This window comes from Tetrao urogallus (genome assembly GCF_951394365.1).
Source record: "Tetrao urogallus genome assembly, chromosome: 1".
Lineage (NCBI taxonomy): Eukaryota > Metazoa > Chordata > Aves > Galliformes > Phasianidae > Tetrao > Tetrao urogallus.
In genome coordinates, this window is record NC_136813.1 from 64,161,582 (window position 1) to 64,176,502 (window position 14,921).

Here is a 14,921-nt window from a genome sequence, read left to right on the forward strand (position 1 = left end):
AGACTATGGAAGTTTGTATTACTTTCCCTTTAATTACTTTTATGCCTTCACAGATGATCTACTGGCCCTATCTCCAGACTGCCATCTCTAGTATCCTATCTCACTTCCAGCAAACAATCCACAGGAAAGGAGTCTATGGAGAAGCAAACAAACAAACAAACAAACAAAACCCTAAAAGAAGGAACACTGCTGTGAAGTTGTTTATTTATTCCTCTTGACAAGAAGGCTAAAGCTCACTGAACAGGACGGGTCATAACCTACATGAAACAAAAATTGTAAGCCCAGATCTTCACCTATCTAAAAAGAATCATCTGGTACATAGGTCGCACCTGGAGTAATGTCTCCTATTTATTTCTATAGAAGCTGCAACGCATACAAAGAGCACAATAACACTATTAGACAGAGCAAATTCTCAGCTACAAAACGTCATTATTCATCACAGTCACCACCATTAGCTATGAATCTTCATCAGCAATGAACAAAAACCTGAATGCCATGCTTGTAAAAATCTCCACCAGCAGAGGTGACAGCTCTGCGTGGCCATCTGGAACGTCACTTATCTTTCACATTGCTGCTGCCACTGCTGAAATGCGCTACCCACTGATTCACTGTGCTCATATCCACTGTTTGGTCTCCATAAACGTTCAGCAAGTGTCCATGGCTTCCATGTCAGATGTCATTGTGCCAGACTGCCCCTCTGCTGCTATCTGTTGCACGGCAACTACGTGTAATGGAATATTGGTGGGATGGTTCAACCCCTACTGCTATACCACCAACATCTGCCTCTGATATTGTGGACGAACACAATAAAACAAGAAGCATTATTTTCAGAGCAGCCCTTGTATAGTCTATTTAATAAAAATGGATTTCTTGGTTGTAAGCTCAACAATTACACACTGATATTTGCCTGATTATGCTTGGATAATGATTTGTCAGTTAAGGCCCAGTACATGTGCAGATTAATTAACAGGAAATTCTAGCTGCCAACTCTGCATACTTTCTTTTTTTTTTTTTTTCCTCAAAAATATTTTGCTGCTGTTCAGGGGCAAGATTTTTACCTTTCTTTCCATCTTGTATAACTTGTTGCTGTCCACGTGCTAATTTAAATATTAGAGAGATAACAGAATTTGGCCCAAAGTATTTAAATCTAAAAACAGTACTGGAAACAAAGATGTGAGAACAAATACTTCATAACTGAAGTCAAAGTGTTTCTCCTTCATATATTTGAGCACTCGGTTAAAAAGTGATCACTTGTTCCTGTTTCAATTTCATTAAACACTAGTAAGCTGAAATATCTAGCTCCAGGACTAGATTAGCCCCCTGCTGTTTTATGCAGGTATGAAACAAGATAAGAGAGTTGGTCAGTTACAGAATTCTTAAATTAATCTGCTCTTCTGAGAAGGTTCTTCAGTTCACTGGAAATGTCCAGATTGATCCTTCAGAATATGCCAAATAATTAATTTTCAAACCTTTTAAGACTACCTTCCTTCTACCAACAGGTTGCTCATCTGGCTTGGACTGCTATGCATTTTGAAGCTTTCAGGAGGCATGTTATATATCTCCATTCCTGTTTAATTTCTTAGCATTTGTTGATAACATATATTTAGGAGGTGGATTCAGTCCACAGATTAGATGCTACATTTCAGGTACTTTCATGTGGATATTTACATACAGATGGTGCATAAACTCTTGGTGTAAACCACACAGAAGTAGATGTAATAGCCGTCAGATTCTATGGGGATGGTTCATCTGCTTGTGTAGAGGTGTCTAATGCCATCTGAACTGTCTCCTATGACAGTCAGCTCTATGACATGAGTCTCTTTGGAATTCAGCAGATATTGCAGATATTGGGAATGGTCAAGCCAGCCTTTCCTTCTTCACAGCAATTTAAATACTACTTCCTCTTAACTTCATCATGGATAAAGAGAGCAGGTTTTTCCTTCTGTCTTTGTAGGTGTTTTCTAGACACATAAAGAGTTCAATTTCTATTATGTATTCTCTTTCTTTTTTAAAATACCTGACCATATCTGGATCTCCTGTAATCTCACGTATTACATTTTCTATACTTCCAGTCATTCTTATTAATCTCCCCGAGGCTTCTGTTGTACCACAGCTTTCTTGAAGAATTCTACCAAAAATAGTCAGCTCAAGCAATGCATGTCAGACTCCACATAAGGATGTTTTTGTTTTTTTTTTCCCCACCAAAAAGATCTTATTTGTTCACATTCAGTCTGAGATCAGCAGTAGGCCCTAGAATTCCAAGTAGATAACTTCAGTCTCACCAGATATTTCCTAGCCTGAATTTGGATAGGAATAATTAGTTGCATAGGTGTTGTATCTCAAAGCCAAAACATCCCAAGCCTAACATTTTCCACAAAAATATACATAGGAATTTTGGTCTTGAGAAGAAATTTAAAAGTGTGCTGACTTTATCTGTCAGATTCACTGGAATGTTTTAGATTTAGTATCAGAATTAGGCATGAAGTTCTGAGAAACAAATGTGCTGATTCCTTTCAATGGAAATATTTGACATGAAAGTTCATAATCAATGAAGTTTTTTCATAATGTCCAAAACCAAAATAACAGTAAATGTAGTATTCTATCTTCATCTATGACAAAAATTATATGCTTCAGAAGATGGTACAAGAAACACGGAATAATCTGTTCTTCTTGATTGTCTCTTTTTACTCCTCAATGTCAAGCTGTCTTAAATTCTGAGACATGAGTTGTTGTTTTTTTTTTATCTCCTCCACAAACTTGTTGAAAAGAACTGTTGCAACTCTGAATACCTGGTCAGTTACGCAAAAGTCTGCCCACAGTTTTCATTCTCTCTCACATTTGTCTCACAGCTCTTTGGAATTGTCTTTTTCCTGAATTTAACAAATCTCTTTAATCTCTGAATCATTTAATCATGTCATTACTGAAACATATACTGAACTGAAAGGTGGCTTTGGACTGTCATAAAAACTTCCCAGATATATATTTCTCTGTTCTCTTGTTGTCTGAAAGAGACATTCTAGAAAAGCGTATCCAGTCCTGGGGAGGGGCAGATAAACCCTAACCACCAAAGGTGATACTGGTTGCAAAAAGGAGCAATTTATGTTCAGAGTATCTGTTTACCTTAAAAAAAAAAAAAAAAAAAAAAAAGCCATCAAAAAACAGCCTCCCATACCTCCCATACACAATGAGAAACAAAACCAGCAGCAGTAAGGAAAACCATCATAATAATTTCGTTCCCAGCCATGTGTACATTTTGTACTGAAATACAACTCATGTTTCTGTGTACTTTGAAACAGATGCTGTGTCCATAGAGTGGGTGAAGTGATGCTTACAAACATCACAGAACTATGCTTCACTTGTTCTACTGTACTGGGACACACAGAAGAGCACATTTCTGTGGTCTGAAGAGGACAGAAAATCTGGAGGTCCCAGTAGTGCTCCCAAACTCACTGAAGGCTTTCTGTGTTGCTTTAATCTTGTCACACACACATAGGAACATTTTCTATGCTGGTACCTAACGTTAAATGTCTAAATCAGTGCTGTACTTTGTCACCTGAAAACATCCAGTGCTGTGAGTGACCAGTAAATTGTATTCCATCTTCAAGGAAAAAAGAAGCAGGAAACCTAGGGATTACATTTTAGCAACTTAACAAATACCACAAAAGCATCAGCTATGTACACATTACCATAACTGATCAGTGCAAACAATGATTTAAAAAGAACCATGAATGTAAGTTCTCTATACAACAGCAAAACAAACATGCACAGAAAAGCTGTAGGAAGGTACTCATAAAAACTGTGTTTTTTAAATCTAATATGCCATAACGTACTTTGGTACGATCAGTAAACTTGTAGGCTACATCTTTTAAACTGATGATTCAGAGGTGAATAACTTCATATTTATTTAGATCATACACGTTTAGGCGTATGGTTAAGTATGACACACATGCACACAAAAGAAAAAGGAAAATGAAACAAGAAATGCTATTTCACGGGCTCCTGCCTCCAGGCCTTATTGAGTCATTTCTTCAGCCACTCACACAACACAGTTCTAAGACTATATATAACAATGATAAATAAAACAATATTTGTCATATAGAAGATAATTAAATACTGAGTAGGCAAATGATAATACTTGCCTGTGGCAAAGACAACATTCTTGGACACCAGTCTATATTCCACGATGGAGAACTGAGGAAGCTCAATCCTTTCCACACCAGTGACTGCATTATCTCCACCTCTCCAGTAGAACTCTATGTCGTCAGTCGTGTAGCCATCTGCAAGCCAGGCAGGAGAGCAAGTGAGAAACAACAGCAGACAGGAGCAGAGCTTCAAACACAGTACACATGGTCTGTCCTTTGAGGCAATGAAAAGGATCAGAACAGTTGGACCAGTGTATGAATTTTTGTTCTAAATCTCTCCTCAAAAGGTGCTTGCATTACAGTCCGCACAGGAGTTTGAGGCAAAATACTGTGGTTTTTTTTCTTTCTTTCTTTCTTTCTTTCTTTCTTTCTTTATTTCTATCATTCTTATAGCATTCACTCTAGGATTAGTGGCCCCAATAAGACAGGAAATACCACCCATTAGCACTTTCAGGGATTGCAGGCTGCAATCTACAAAATCACAGATCTGTCTGTTTTAAGATATCATACACATCTAGACTGATAACAAGTGCATATTTACATTGGTAATCACCAGAAAAAATGTGGATTATTCTATAAATACAGATAAACATAGCTGGGGCAGATATTTTCCAATCACACTGAAGGGTGTGAGTCACACTGTTTCCATTAAGCTTCTGCAGTGGACAACCCCAGCTGAATATAGAGCATTTACTAGCACAGACTCCAGCCAGTTGCAGAAATGGAGTAGGAACCCTTGAAGCAGAAACATACATCTGAATATTGCAGTTCTAGGACATGACTAGGTGGAAACGTGAGTCTGGTTCTATGTGGAACAGACCTACAAACCATAAATGGGGCTGATTTGAGAGCCCAGGGGGTCCTGCAACAAGACCATCCATGCATAAAAAAAGAAAGAAAACAATATCACAGTGATCTTCTTCTTTAAAACGAATCTGATTAAAATATGAATGTTCATTCTCTTGTGTTTACAATAAGCATCCAGTCAGTGGCTCTGCTAACTCAGGCTGGAACAACAAACTGCTTCATTCTGTCCTAGACCTGTTCTCCTAGGATGGATCCTTCTGTAGAAATGTATGAATCTGTATGTTTAAAAGGTCAAATAAATAAACAGAAGCAGATGATAATTACTTGATTCACACCATGGTTATAGAAACCAGTGAAAATGTTCTGTATTTGTATAAATGGAAAACTACCCCACATCTGTGCCAAGTTTTACATGCATCTTCTTATGTACGTACAGCTTTCTATTTCGAGAGTACAGTTCTGTTCATCTAGCGGGTATCTTCTCAAGTCCATCATACAAGCTGCAGTGGTTGTGATTCTGAAATACAAACACCAAATAGAATTGCTATACAGCTTGTAATCCTTTTTTTTTTTCTTTTAATTGCTCTTTTTTTTTTTTTTTTTTTTCCTCTCACAGTGAGGACTCTCTTTGAAGAATAGCTTTACATAATTAAAAATCTGGTCCATACTTTTACAATGAGCAGCAGCTTACAACAACAGCAGATACACTGACCTCAACGGAAATACTCACCAAGACTTACACTCATGTGACCAGTCCCTTTGGGGCTCAATGAACCTATCTGCATATGCAAATATTTCAAAAACCTTTGCTGAGATTAAACAATATGACTTTATAGCAGAAAACACAAGGCGATAAAAGTCTGCTACAAATGTCAAAATTGTAAGAGCTGTGTGAATAACCCATTTATTGTTTCTGTGGCAGCTGGAGAAAAAAAGCCTGAAATGTTGAAGAAACATTGCAAGTCCAGCAAAACGCTTTGGTTTAAAGTTCAGTTTTTTTCTCCAGTTTTCAAAAGTAAATTAAAAGAGATTTTGCAATGAAATGTTATACTGAATTTTCAGTTTTCCCCCAACTCAGAATACATTTTTGCTTTTCAATTTCCAGTGCTGGCAATATAGCACACTAATGATGAATTTTTAAACCATTTAACTACTGATAAATCTGCATTTTTAATCCAACTCTTCTATACCAAGAGTGTCAACAACACACACATGCATGACCGAGACAACTTATTAAGAGATTCAGAAAGCATTTGGCCTTTCTTTTTGAATTAATGGACTGACATAATTAGTAAATTTTTTTTTTTAATTCAACTTTTAGAAAGATACAACTGTGTGCACTAACTTGTGATTAACCTCCAGTGTATTTCAGAATACTGCTGAGTCATAGTTGTCATCGTAATGGATGGATCTCATCATTATGGATTATCTCTTATCAATCTCTTTTTAGTGCCTTTATATGAATTTCACATTATTTTCTGGGTCTCATTAGGTCCATTCTTTACTGATCCTTTTCTAATTTAAACACGGCATGGACCTTGTACAGAGTTAATTCCTGAACAAATAATATTCTGGTGATAATTTATGCTAATAGCACAGAAGGGAAAATGCATTAAATGCTCCTCGAAAAGATGGGACTCTCAATTTTAAGTTTTGTCCATGTGCTTTTTCCTGTTCAGAACGATCTGTTTCATCCCTCAGGCTTTTGAAATGACAGCCATCTAGTTTGGTAAACTGGTTTAAAATTCATGGGCAGCATTTACAGATGAGAGAAGTAGTTAGACGTTTTTATTCAACTCTCATGCAATAAAATGCTCCACATCTGCTATTACTATAAATGTCTCATCCAGTTCACTGAGAAACAGAAGAAAAAAATGCTTTTCCTGAGCAAATAGCTTATTTCAGGTAGATAACTTCACATAATATCCAAGGGAAGGGAGTTGCAATATCCCCTCCAACCATCTCACAGTATAGTAGAAGTCACAACTCCATGACTGTGGAAAATGATTTTGTAAGAAAGCATTCTAATTTCTTTGTATGGGGAGAGACAGTTGTATGGGCAGAAAGGCAACAGGTAGGTCAATCAACAAAAAAAAAGCTCAAGGATATATTTTCATTTGTGTTCTACCAGCAGACAGTGGAAAGGCACACATTGGATCATTGTCCCTCTCAGCCTAGGGCAGGATTATGCCTCTGCCACTGCTGTCCATTCTATGTGCTCTCAGACTGCCCTTATATTAAGTCCCATAAGCTTTCAGGTATCAGGTATTGATTACAGGATGACTTCAGGTCAACCCACCTCCAGCTGTCTGTTGGGAGATGCCCTGGTTCTATACAAGAATCTGTACATTCTTGCTCAAGCATCTTTTTATACTATGTATGCAGTATGTAAGATTTTAATTTCATAAATAACCAGTAAGAAACATACAAACAAAAAAGATACAGTTAGATGTAGAAAGGAATAGGTTTAGCAGATTTACTCAAAGTAACTTGAGTGCTTAGAGGTCCCCGCTGAATGAACTTTCAAGCAATCAAATTTAACTTGCACGAATGCTCAACAAAAGCAAATGCTAATTTCTCTAACTTGTGCATGCTACCAAAAAGAAAAGGTTTATTATTTATGGGATGGGATGCTTCCTTACACAGCAGGACAAGATTTCAAGAAGTCATCATTACAGCAGTGACAGGGAAACAATTACAAGCCAGATAAAGATAAAGCTGAACACAGATGCACATATATTTTGTTTGGAAGAAAGAAATACAATATATTTTTAATTGTTAAAATTCTCCATTCTAATTATCTGTCCTCTAGATATAGCTTCTCTTATCTTCCCTGTTACTTTATTATAGAATCATCACAGAATCATAGAATTGGATTGAAAAGAACCACAATGATCATCTAGTTTAACTCCCCTGCTATGTGCAGGGTCGCAACCACTATGCCAGGCTGCCCAGAGCCACATCCAGCCTGGCCTTGAATGTCTCTAGGGATGGGGCATCCACAGTCTCCTTGGGCAACCAGTTCCACCCTCTGAGTGAAAAATTTCCTCCTAATATCCAACCTAAACCTCCCCTGTCTCAGTTTAAAACCATTCCCCCTTGTCCTATCACTATCCACCCTCATAAACAGCTGTTCCCCCTCCTGTTTATACACTCCTTTCAGGTATGGGAAGGCCACAATGAGGTCTCCCCAGTCTTCTGTTCTCTAAGCTAAACAAGCCCAGTTCCCTCAACCTTTCTTCATCGCAGAGGTACTCCAGCCCTCTGATCATCTTAGTGGCCCTGGACTGATCATCTTTCACATATTGGTAGATTGTACAGGGACACCATCGTTGATGTTCTAGGAGGTGCTGCATAAACAACTAACAGAAAAATGCTCTCTATACCCCAAAAGTTTACAATATAAATCAGTCTAAGTGATACAAATACATTTTATTTGACTGGGTCATGGTCCTGACAGATAATTTGATCCTCTCTTTATCTTAATTCAGAAATATATTCATCAAAAAAAAAAAAAAAAAAAAAAAAAAAAAAGAAAGTCCAGCTGCAACATCTGACCATCACAACTAACTTTTCCATCTTGTGAACATCTATCATGTTTTATGTATGGCTGATAACCACGTGATGCCTTCCATATAAAATAAATACATTCCTCCACTCCATTTATTTATTAACACTGTACTGCTTGAGAACAATTAGTCTACATATGACAAGTGTACAAGCAGTGGAAAAGACTGCTTTTAATTGTCAGACTATAATGCCTTTGTTTCTGTTTTGATCTATTACGGAAAAAGCCATTGTACAGTCCTAAATTTGTCTACTGTTCTGAATAAGGTGGGAAAAAAATAGTATGATGCTCAAAGAAATTCCCCATAAACAACTTATACTCCAAAAGGCTACAGTCCCATTCCCTCATCTTCATAGACTTTTGCTGCAATAGCAAACTGTTTTTTTCTGAAGTAGACATAAAACTTGGATAACTTAAGTTCAAGCATTTCAAAAGTATGATAAATTCCGCATTATTCAGAAGGGAACACAGAGCCCTTGTGGCCTAAGGATCACTTCTGCTACATTTCTTTTGAGGAACTGCTTTGCTCTGTGGATATTCTATAATTGGTTGCAACCCTCCAAAATTTCTTCTGTTGTTTTCACTGACCCTGTATTTTGTGGCACATAAAACTCCAGGTTCTGGTCTCAGCCCACAGGATGAATCACTGTCTCCACACAATCTCCTGCACCTTGAGACCAAGGCCACCAGGATGCTCTCAAGACACAATGCAAGAAGAAAAGCCAGTGATAAAGCAACATAAAACTGAGCTCTTTGGATTAGGAGAGCTAAGTGTTAGATATTTTCTTCCATCTGATCAAAGTATTCTTTATTTTGCCAAGATTTAATTTCAGACAGTAATTCTTCATTAAGTAAATCAACTGCTTCACATTTAGCAAAATCTGACCACAAATGCTGCATGTTGTTTGAGAGCTTGTAAAGAATGTTGCCACACATGAGACACTGTTGAAATCCCTGTCAAGCGAGTACAATGAAGTCAAGTGTTTGGATATTCCCATTTTGCAGAACTGGACACTATCCTATTCAAATATAGTTTAACAGAAAATCCTTATCTGGATGACTCCAAATATTTTTAGAACGTGCCAGATATACTTTTATACATTATTATGACCACAAGGATTCTAAACTCCATTATTTTTCATTACTTTGCTTTTGGGAATGATTCTTGAGATGCAGTAATAAAAACAATAGTATCTTGCATCTTTTTTTATATTTAACTACCTGTGAAAGAATCCTATGCTTGCAGTGCTCAATATTGCATATAAAGTACACAAAATGAAAAGCTCATTTTGCTTAAGTTAATTTTAAATACATTTTCTGAAAATACTAAGCTTATTTGAAACTCCTTACTAGGTTGAGACTATTTTTATTTTGTCTTGTTTTAATTTTGTCTACAGATGTGTGGGCTATAATATAAAAGGAGTTAAAGGTGATTGACCAAGACCCAAGTCAGACAAAGAGTTCACCCACTCATTAAAAAACAAAACAAAACAAAAAAACAAAACAGGTAATATTCTGATACTGTAAATCTAATCCATGTGCAGCACATTTCAAATCTCATTCATTTTTATACTTTGTCCCACAATTAAAAATGTAAGAAAACTTCCTATGATGGAAACAAAGTTTACATTACCAAAGACTTGTTTTGCCGATATTGTGCAAATCACCAGAGCATACAGAATTTACCTGTCCAAAGAAAGGAATTTTTTTATACTGCTGAGTGTTCCATCAAGTTTTTTGGCTTGTTTAATTATGTACATTTATTAAGGCAGGAGTTTTCTGGCACTCTTATTCATAAAAGTTATGATAGAAAACAAAGAAAACACAGACCAATCCTAAAACACAGGATCATGTAAGGATGCTTTGTTGCTCTTGTTTGAAATATAAAACGCTGTAGTGCTGATCCCTGTTTGAAAAAATTGCTGAAGGTACATAGAGGCATGGTCTTAACAGTACTGAATCCATTTAACCAGAACTGTTTGTAGCTTTCTTTTTCTCTATAGAGAACATATGCACACACATTCAAACCTACTGCCTCTATTTTGAGCAAAATGTTCAGGTTTACAATTAATATTTGCCTTTCTGCTTCATGCAGCCACTGGGCTTTCCAGATATGGCAGCTCTACATAAACAGATAAAACCTGACTGAGAATGCTTCTGGCAAAATTAAGAAACATTGACTGTGTCATTTATTTTCTATGGGCATCTTTCAGAGTTGCAGGGAAGGTTACATAATATGCTGCACACTGTAATAACCTTGTACCAGGAAACAAATATCAACAATACATAACAATGGCTGTGAAATCTTCATCACGAAAGTACAGACCTGAGGCCATAAAGCACCGTTCCATCTGGATGAAGGCGAATCATTCGGTTCTTCACAGTAACACCGTGCACAAATGATTTCTTGTCATTTAAGAAGTAGGTGTCAGGCACCCAGAGTTGATCTGCCACTCGATTATCAAGCGTCAGGTTGAGAGGTATGCCAGCATATGCCAGTCTCTTATCTCTCCAGTACTGTTGAAAATACATAGTCAAAGTGTAATCCTGGTAAGAAGAAACAGAAGTACAATAAATAGTCAATAATTCATGGCACAACTAGAAGAAAAAGTATTTTTCTGTCACTTGTTTACTTCACTGATGCTTTATTTTTTATATACGTATATATAAAAAAGCTTAATCAAAATGTTAAATATTCCTATCAGCTATTAAATGATTCTAATAATTCAAGTATCATTGTGGTCTAAGAAAGATTTTCAAAACCTTAAGAAATGGAGCTCTTACTGTTATCTTTTGTCTTTTTCCTCCTTTTCTTTCATGCAGTCCCAAAAATTACCTAAAAATGATGATTCTGTGAAATGATAAGCAATGTAACATAAAAATACTATAGTTTTCCCTATTTTCAAAACTGATAGATGAACTGAAAAACCCTAGAAGTATTTGAAAACAACATTCAAAATCATATTCTAAAAACTGGTTGCCAAGTTGTTGCTTATGTATGTGCTTTTGTGAGAGACTGCATCTGGCAGGCACATAGAGCTTTGCTCACCAACAGCCGACATCTAATACATACTAATGTCAGTGTTTGGTTTTCCTAACTTTGCCAGTAGAGGTCTATGGGGTCAGCTGTAAGCTGTGATCGCTAAGCCAACTTAATATCCAAAACATGGATATAGAAACCTAAAAGATTCAGCCTGAAAATATCAGGTTTTTTTTTTCAGAATATGCTAACTTGCTTAGTTCATGTCATGATAACGCTTTAGACAATGTGCCTCACTCGTGCTACTATCAAAACCTATAAAGGTGCATGGGAGTGCTTCCAAGTTCAATGTCAGCAAAGATGAAAATCACATGAAACAGCCAGAATTCCTGTTTGAAACGAAAAAGCTTTGTTTTCTTTCCCACATGGTTTTCAAGGTGTGGAAGAACATTTTCATTTTTACATAGCCTTGTTTAAGCAAGAAATAAAAGAAATACACAACTAAACATAATACACTGCATATGGAAATTAATGTTTGAAATCAAAGAAAACACTGCTCTTAAGTCTAATAATATTGCTGTATTTAACCATGATAGAAACGGGACAGTAAGTACAGGTCATTAAAACTCTGATTTTCAAATTAGAGAAGTGCTTTAAATGAAAAAACTCTTCCCAAAACACTGAGAAATTTATGCCATCTCCAAACACATTTAAATATTTAGCAGCAGGTGTGCAAACCACAGGATACCTGCATTTGCATCTGGTTCTACAAGCTGCTGATACAAAAGCCCTCAGGCTTGCTGCTTGTCTGGGAAAAGGCTGCTTGGGGTTTTTAAGTACAACTGTTGGGAACAGACCATTCCTGTAATGGGTCTCATGTGGAGACAACCCAACTTTAGGCAGTGATCCGACTCTGTTTCCCTCAGCCCCTAAAGCTTCTTCTTGAAAGCAAATGAAACTCCAGCACACCTTTCGCTCTCAGAGACTCTGCACTGCTTATTCAGTGATTCATTCTCTCTAATGAGGTAGCTGCTATAGCTTTAAGAAATCAATTTTAATTGCTTAGCAAATAAATCATTATAGTTATCAAGGGCAAGCTGTTCCTATTTTAACAAACCTTTGAAAAGAAAGGACCAGCAATGGGAGAAAGCAGCCCACATGCAACTGCATGAATGGGAGCTCATCCTTTAAAACCCAGATCTGAGATGACTGCCCAGGAGTATGTGTGGCAGTTCTTGTTGGAGGCTCTCTGCAATGGGACTCACTGTCAGTGCCCATCAACCAAGCAGCACTCGTTGTGCCTACCCTGCTCCATTAGGAGGAGCTCAGTTCCATGCAACCAGCTTGTTGATGCTGATGTACTGGAATGAGCATCCTCCACCAGTTTCATTTGGGCTTAATTAAAGCTTGTTTCTATTAACATTCTGAATTTGCTGTGTGTTTGAGTTTTGTAACGTTTGCAGTCTGATATCAAGAAAGCTGTAGACATAAAGCTCACTATGTATAAATGTGCAAAATGCAAGACAGAAATAAAGAAATAAGCTGTCCCCATATGTTATTGAAAGGAGTGAACCTAGATGGCACTAAAATGTGACAGAAGCAGTACATCTGTACACAGGAGAGTTTTAGGCTAAGCTCCTTTTCCCTTTGAAAAAAACAATACATGCTAACAGCTAATGAATGGATCAATTAACTAAGTAAAATATGTGCAATAATATAAGCAATGACATTCCCTCATTTTATTTATTTAACCGAAGTTTACTGTGTCAGGGAAAAACAGAGAAAGGAGTTTACGAATTGAATAAGAGCCATGCTTGTTCACCATTACTCTTGTTCTGATAGCTTATAGCTACAAAAGCAGCGGCAGCAAACATATTAGAACAGCGTTGAAACTTTCTGGTTGCACAAACAACTATAAAGTTCCTCAGGGCAGTTCTACCAAAGGTACTACTGGAATCTAAGCGTATTAAAACCTACAAGGATGTCATTCTTTGACTAGCCAATTTATGAGGTTCTGTACCCACAAAAGAAATTGTCTCCTTTTTCTGCACTCCAGATGAAAATGATGAAATGGTTTGAACATGGACTGGAAAAAAAATGCAGGTAACATTTTTCAGGTAAAATGAGAAAATGGATTTTTACTCCTAGGTAAGTAGCCCAAAAAGTTTATTTAGGATCACCTTCCTTCAGGGATGCTTATGATGACTACCCCTGATATAGTGGTCAAGAAGGTAGATGTCTAAAGTCAGAAGAGATTAATCCCACCACAGCTTCTGTCAAAGATGATACAGACCTTCCAGCTTTACGAAATTCTAACTACTGCACAGAGCAGCAGTCAATTTCCTCAACTGCAAAGACCTTCATAGATCATATTTTTTTCCCTACGATACCATAACACGTTCAAGGTCCACCTTTCCCTCTCTCCAGTTCTTCATACTAATAGACAAGTCAGGTCAAGAATGATAATAACAAACAACAACAAAAAAATAACATTCGAAAGCCCTGTCAGAAGAATGAACACAGTGCTTCTGAAGCACATGAAAGATTTTAGTTTACATATTAGCAGGAAATTCTTTACCAATAGGGCAGTGAGACCCTGGCACAGCTGCCCAGAGAAGCCGAAGGTGCTCGAGACCAGGCTTGATGGGGCACTGGGCAACCTAAGCTGATGGGGGGCAGCCCTGCCTATAGCAGGGGTTGGGGCTGGGTGGACTTTAAAGTCTCATCCAGCTCAAACTATTCTGTGACTCTATGAAATGTCTTCAAAATGGGTAAAGCTTGACTGCACAGGAAACAAGAGACTTATTTTACATATTAAAGACCATGGACCATCTACTGCAGTTATGTCAGTAATGTAAGGAAATACAGATACATTGTTGTTTTTTCAACACAGTTTCCCTTGGGAAAAACGAAAGAAAAAACTCAAATAGCAGATAATACTTGGAAAAAAATTCAGACAGAATGGTAAAGAGGCATCCAGCACAATTTAAATAGATCATAATATAGCTATTTTTCATAAGCATTATCTATTATTTCCAAATAAGCAAGAATTACATACAAATGTTATAAAAGTTAACTACGTTCAAAAAATGTTTAAGTCTTTCCTCCATTATATTTGTCAGATTGAACATAACTTATATGAAGTACGACTATGACTTGACTCACTTCAGACAGGCAGAAACATTGTACTGTACTCCAGAACAGCACCTTATTGCACTCGCCACTAATTAACCACTAATACTAATACAATGCAATATTAAAAACAAACCTGTTTGTGTACCATCACAGTGTTGCCTACCTTTAGCTTCTCTGTCCTCCACTCAATAAAAAAGGAAAGAAAAAAATTTAAGCGTAGTTTGTTCATCAAAATAAAATTAAAAGCATTTTAACAGAAATAGGGATCTAAAATTGATGATCACTGTTT

General features: G+C 36.9%; 1 protein-coding gene across 2 annotated transcripts in view; it reads right to left on the reverse strand.

Annotated features, from left to right (window-relative positions):
- The window catches only part of GABRB3 (gamma-aminobutyric acid type A receptor subunit beta3), a gene marked incomplete at both ends in the record, with an annotated part of 184,915 nt that overhangs the window by 17,364 nt on the left and 152,630 nt on the right, over nt 1-14,921 (reverse strand). For both annotated transcript variants that reach the window (XM_079534455.1, XM_079534456.1), the window contains 3 exons: nt 4,140-4,277; nt 5,384-5,466; nt 10,844-11,064. In XM_079534455.1, the coding sequence (XP_079390581.1) occupies nt 4,140-4,277; nt 5,384-5,466; nt 10,844-11,064 (442 nt within the window). The remainder of the gene's footprint in view (nt 1-4,139; nt 4,278-5,383; nt 5,467-10,843; nt 11,065-14,921) is intronic.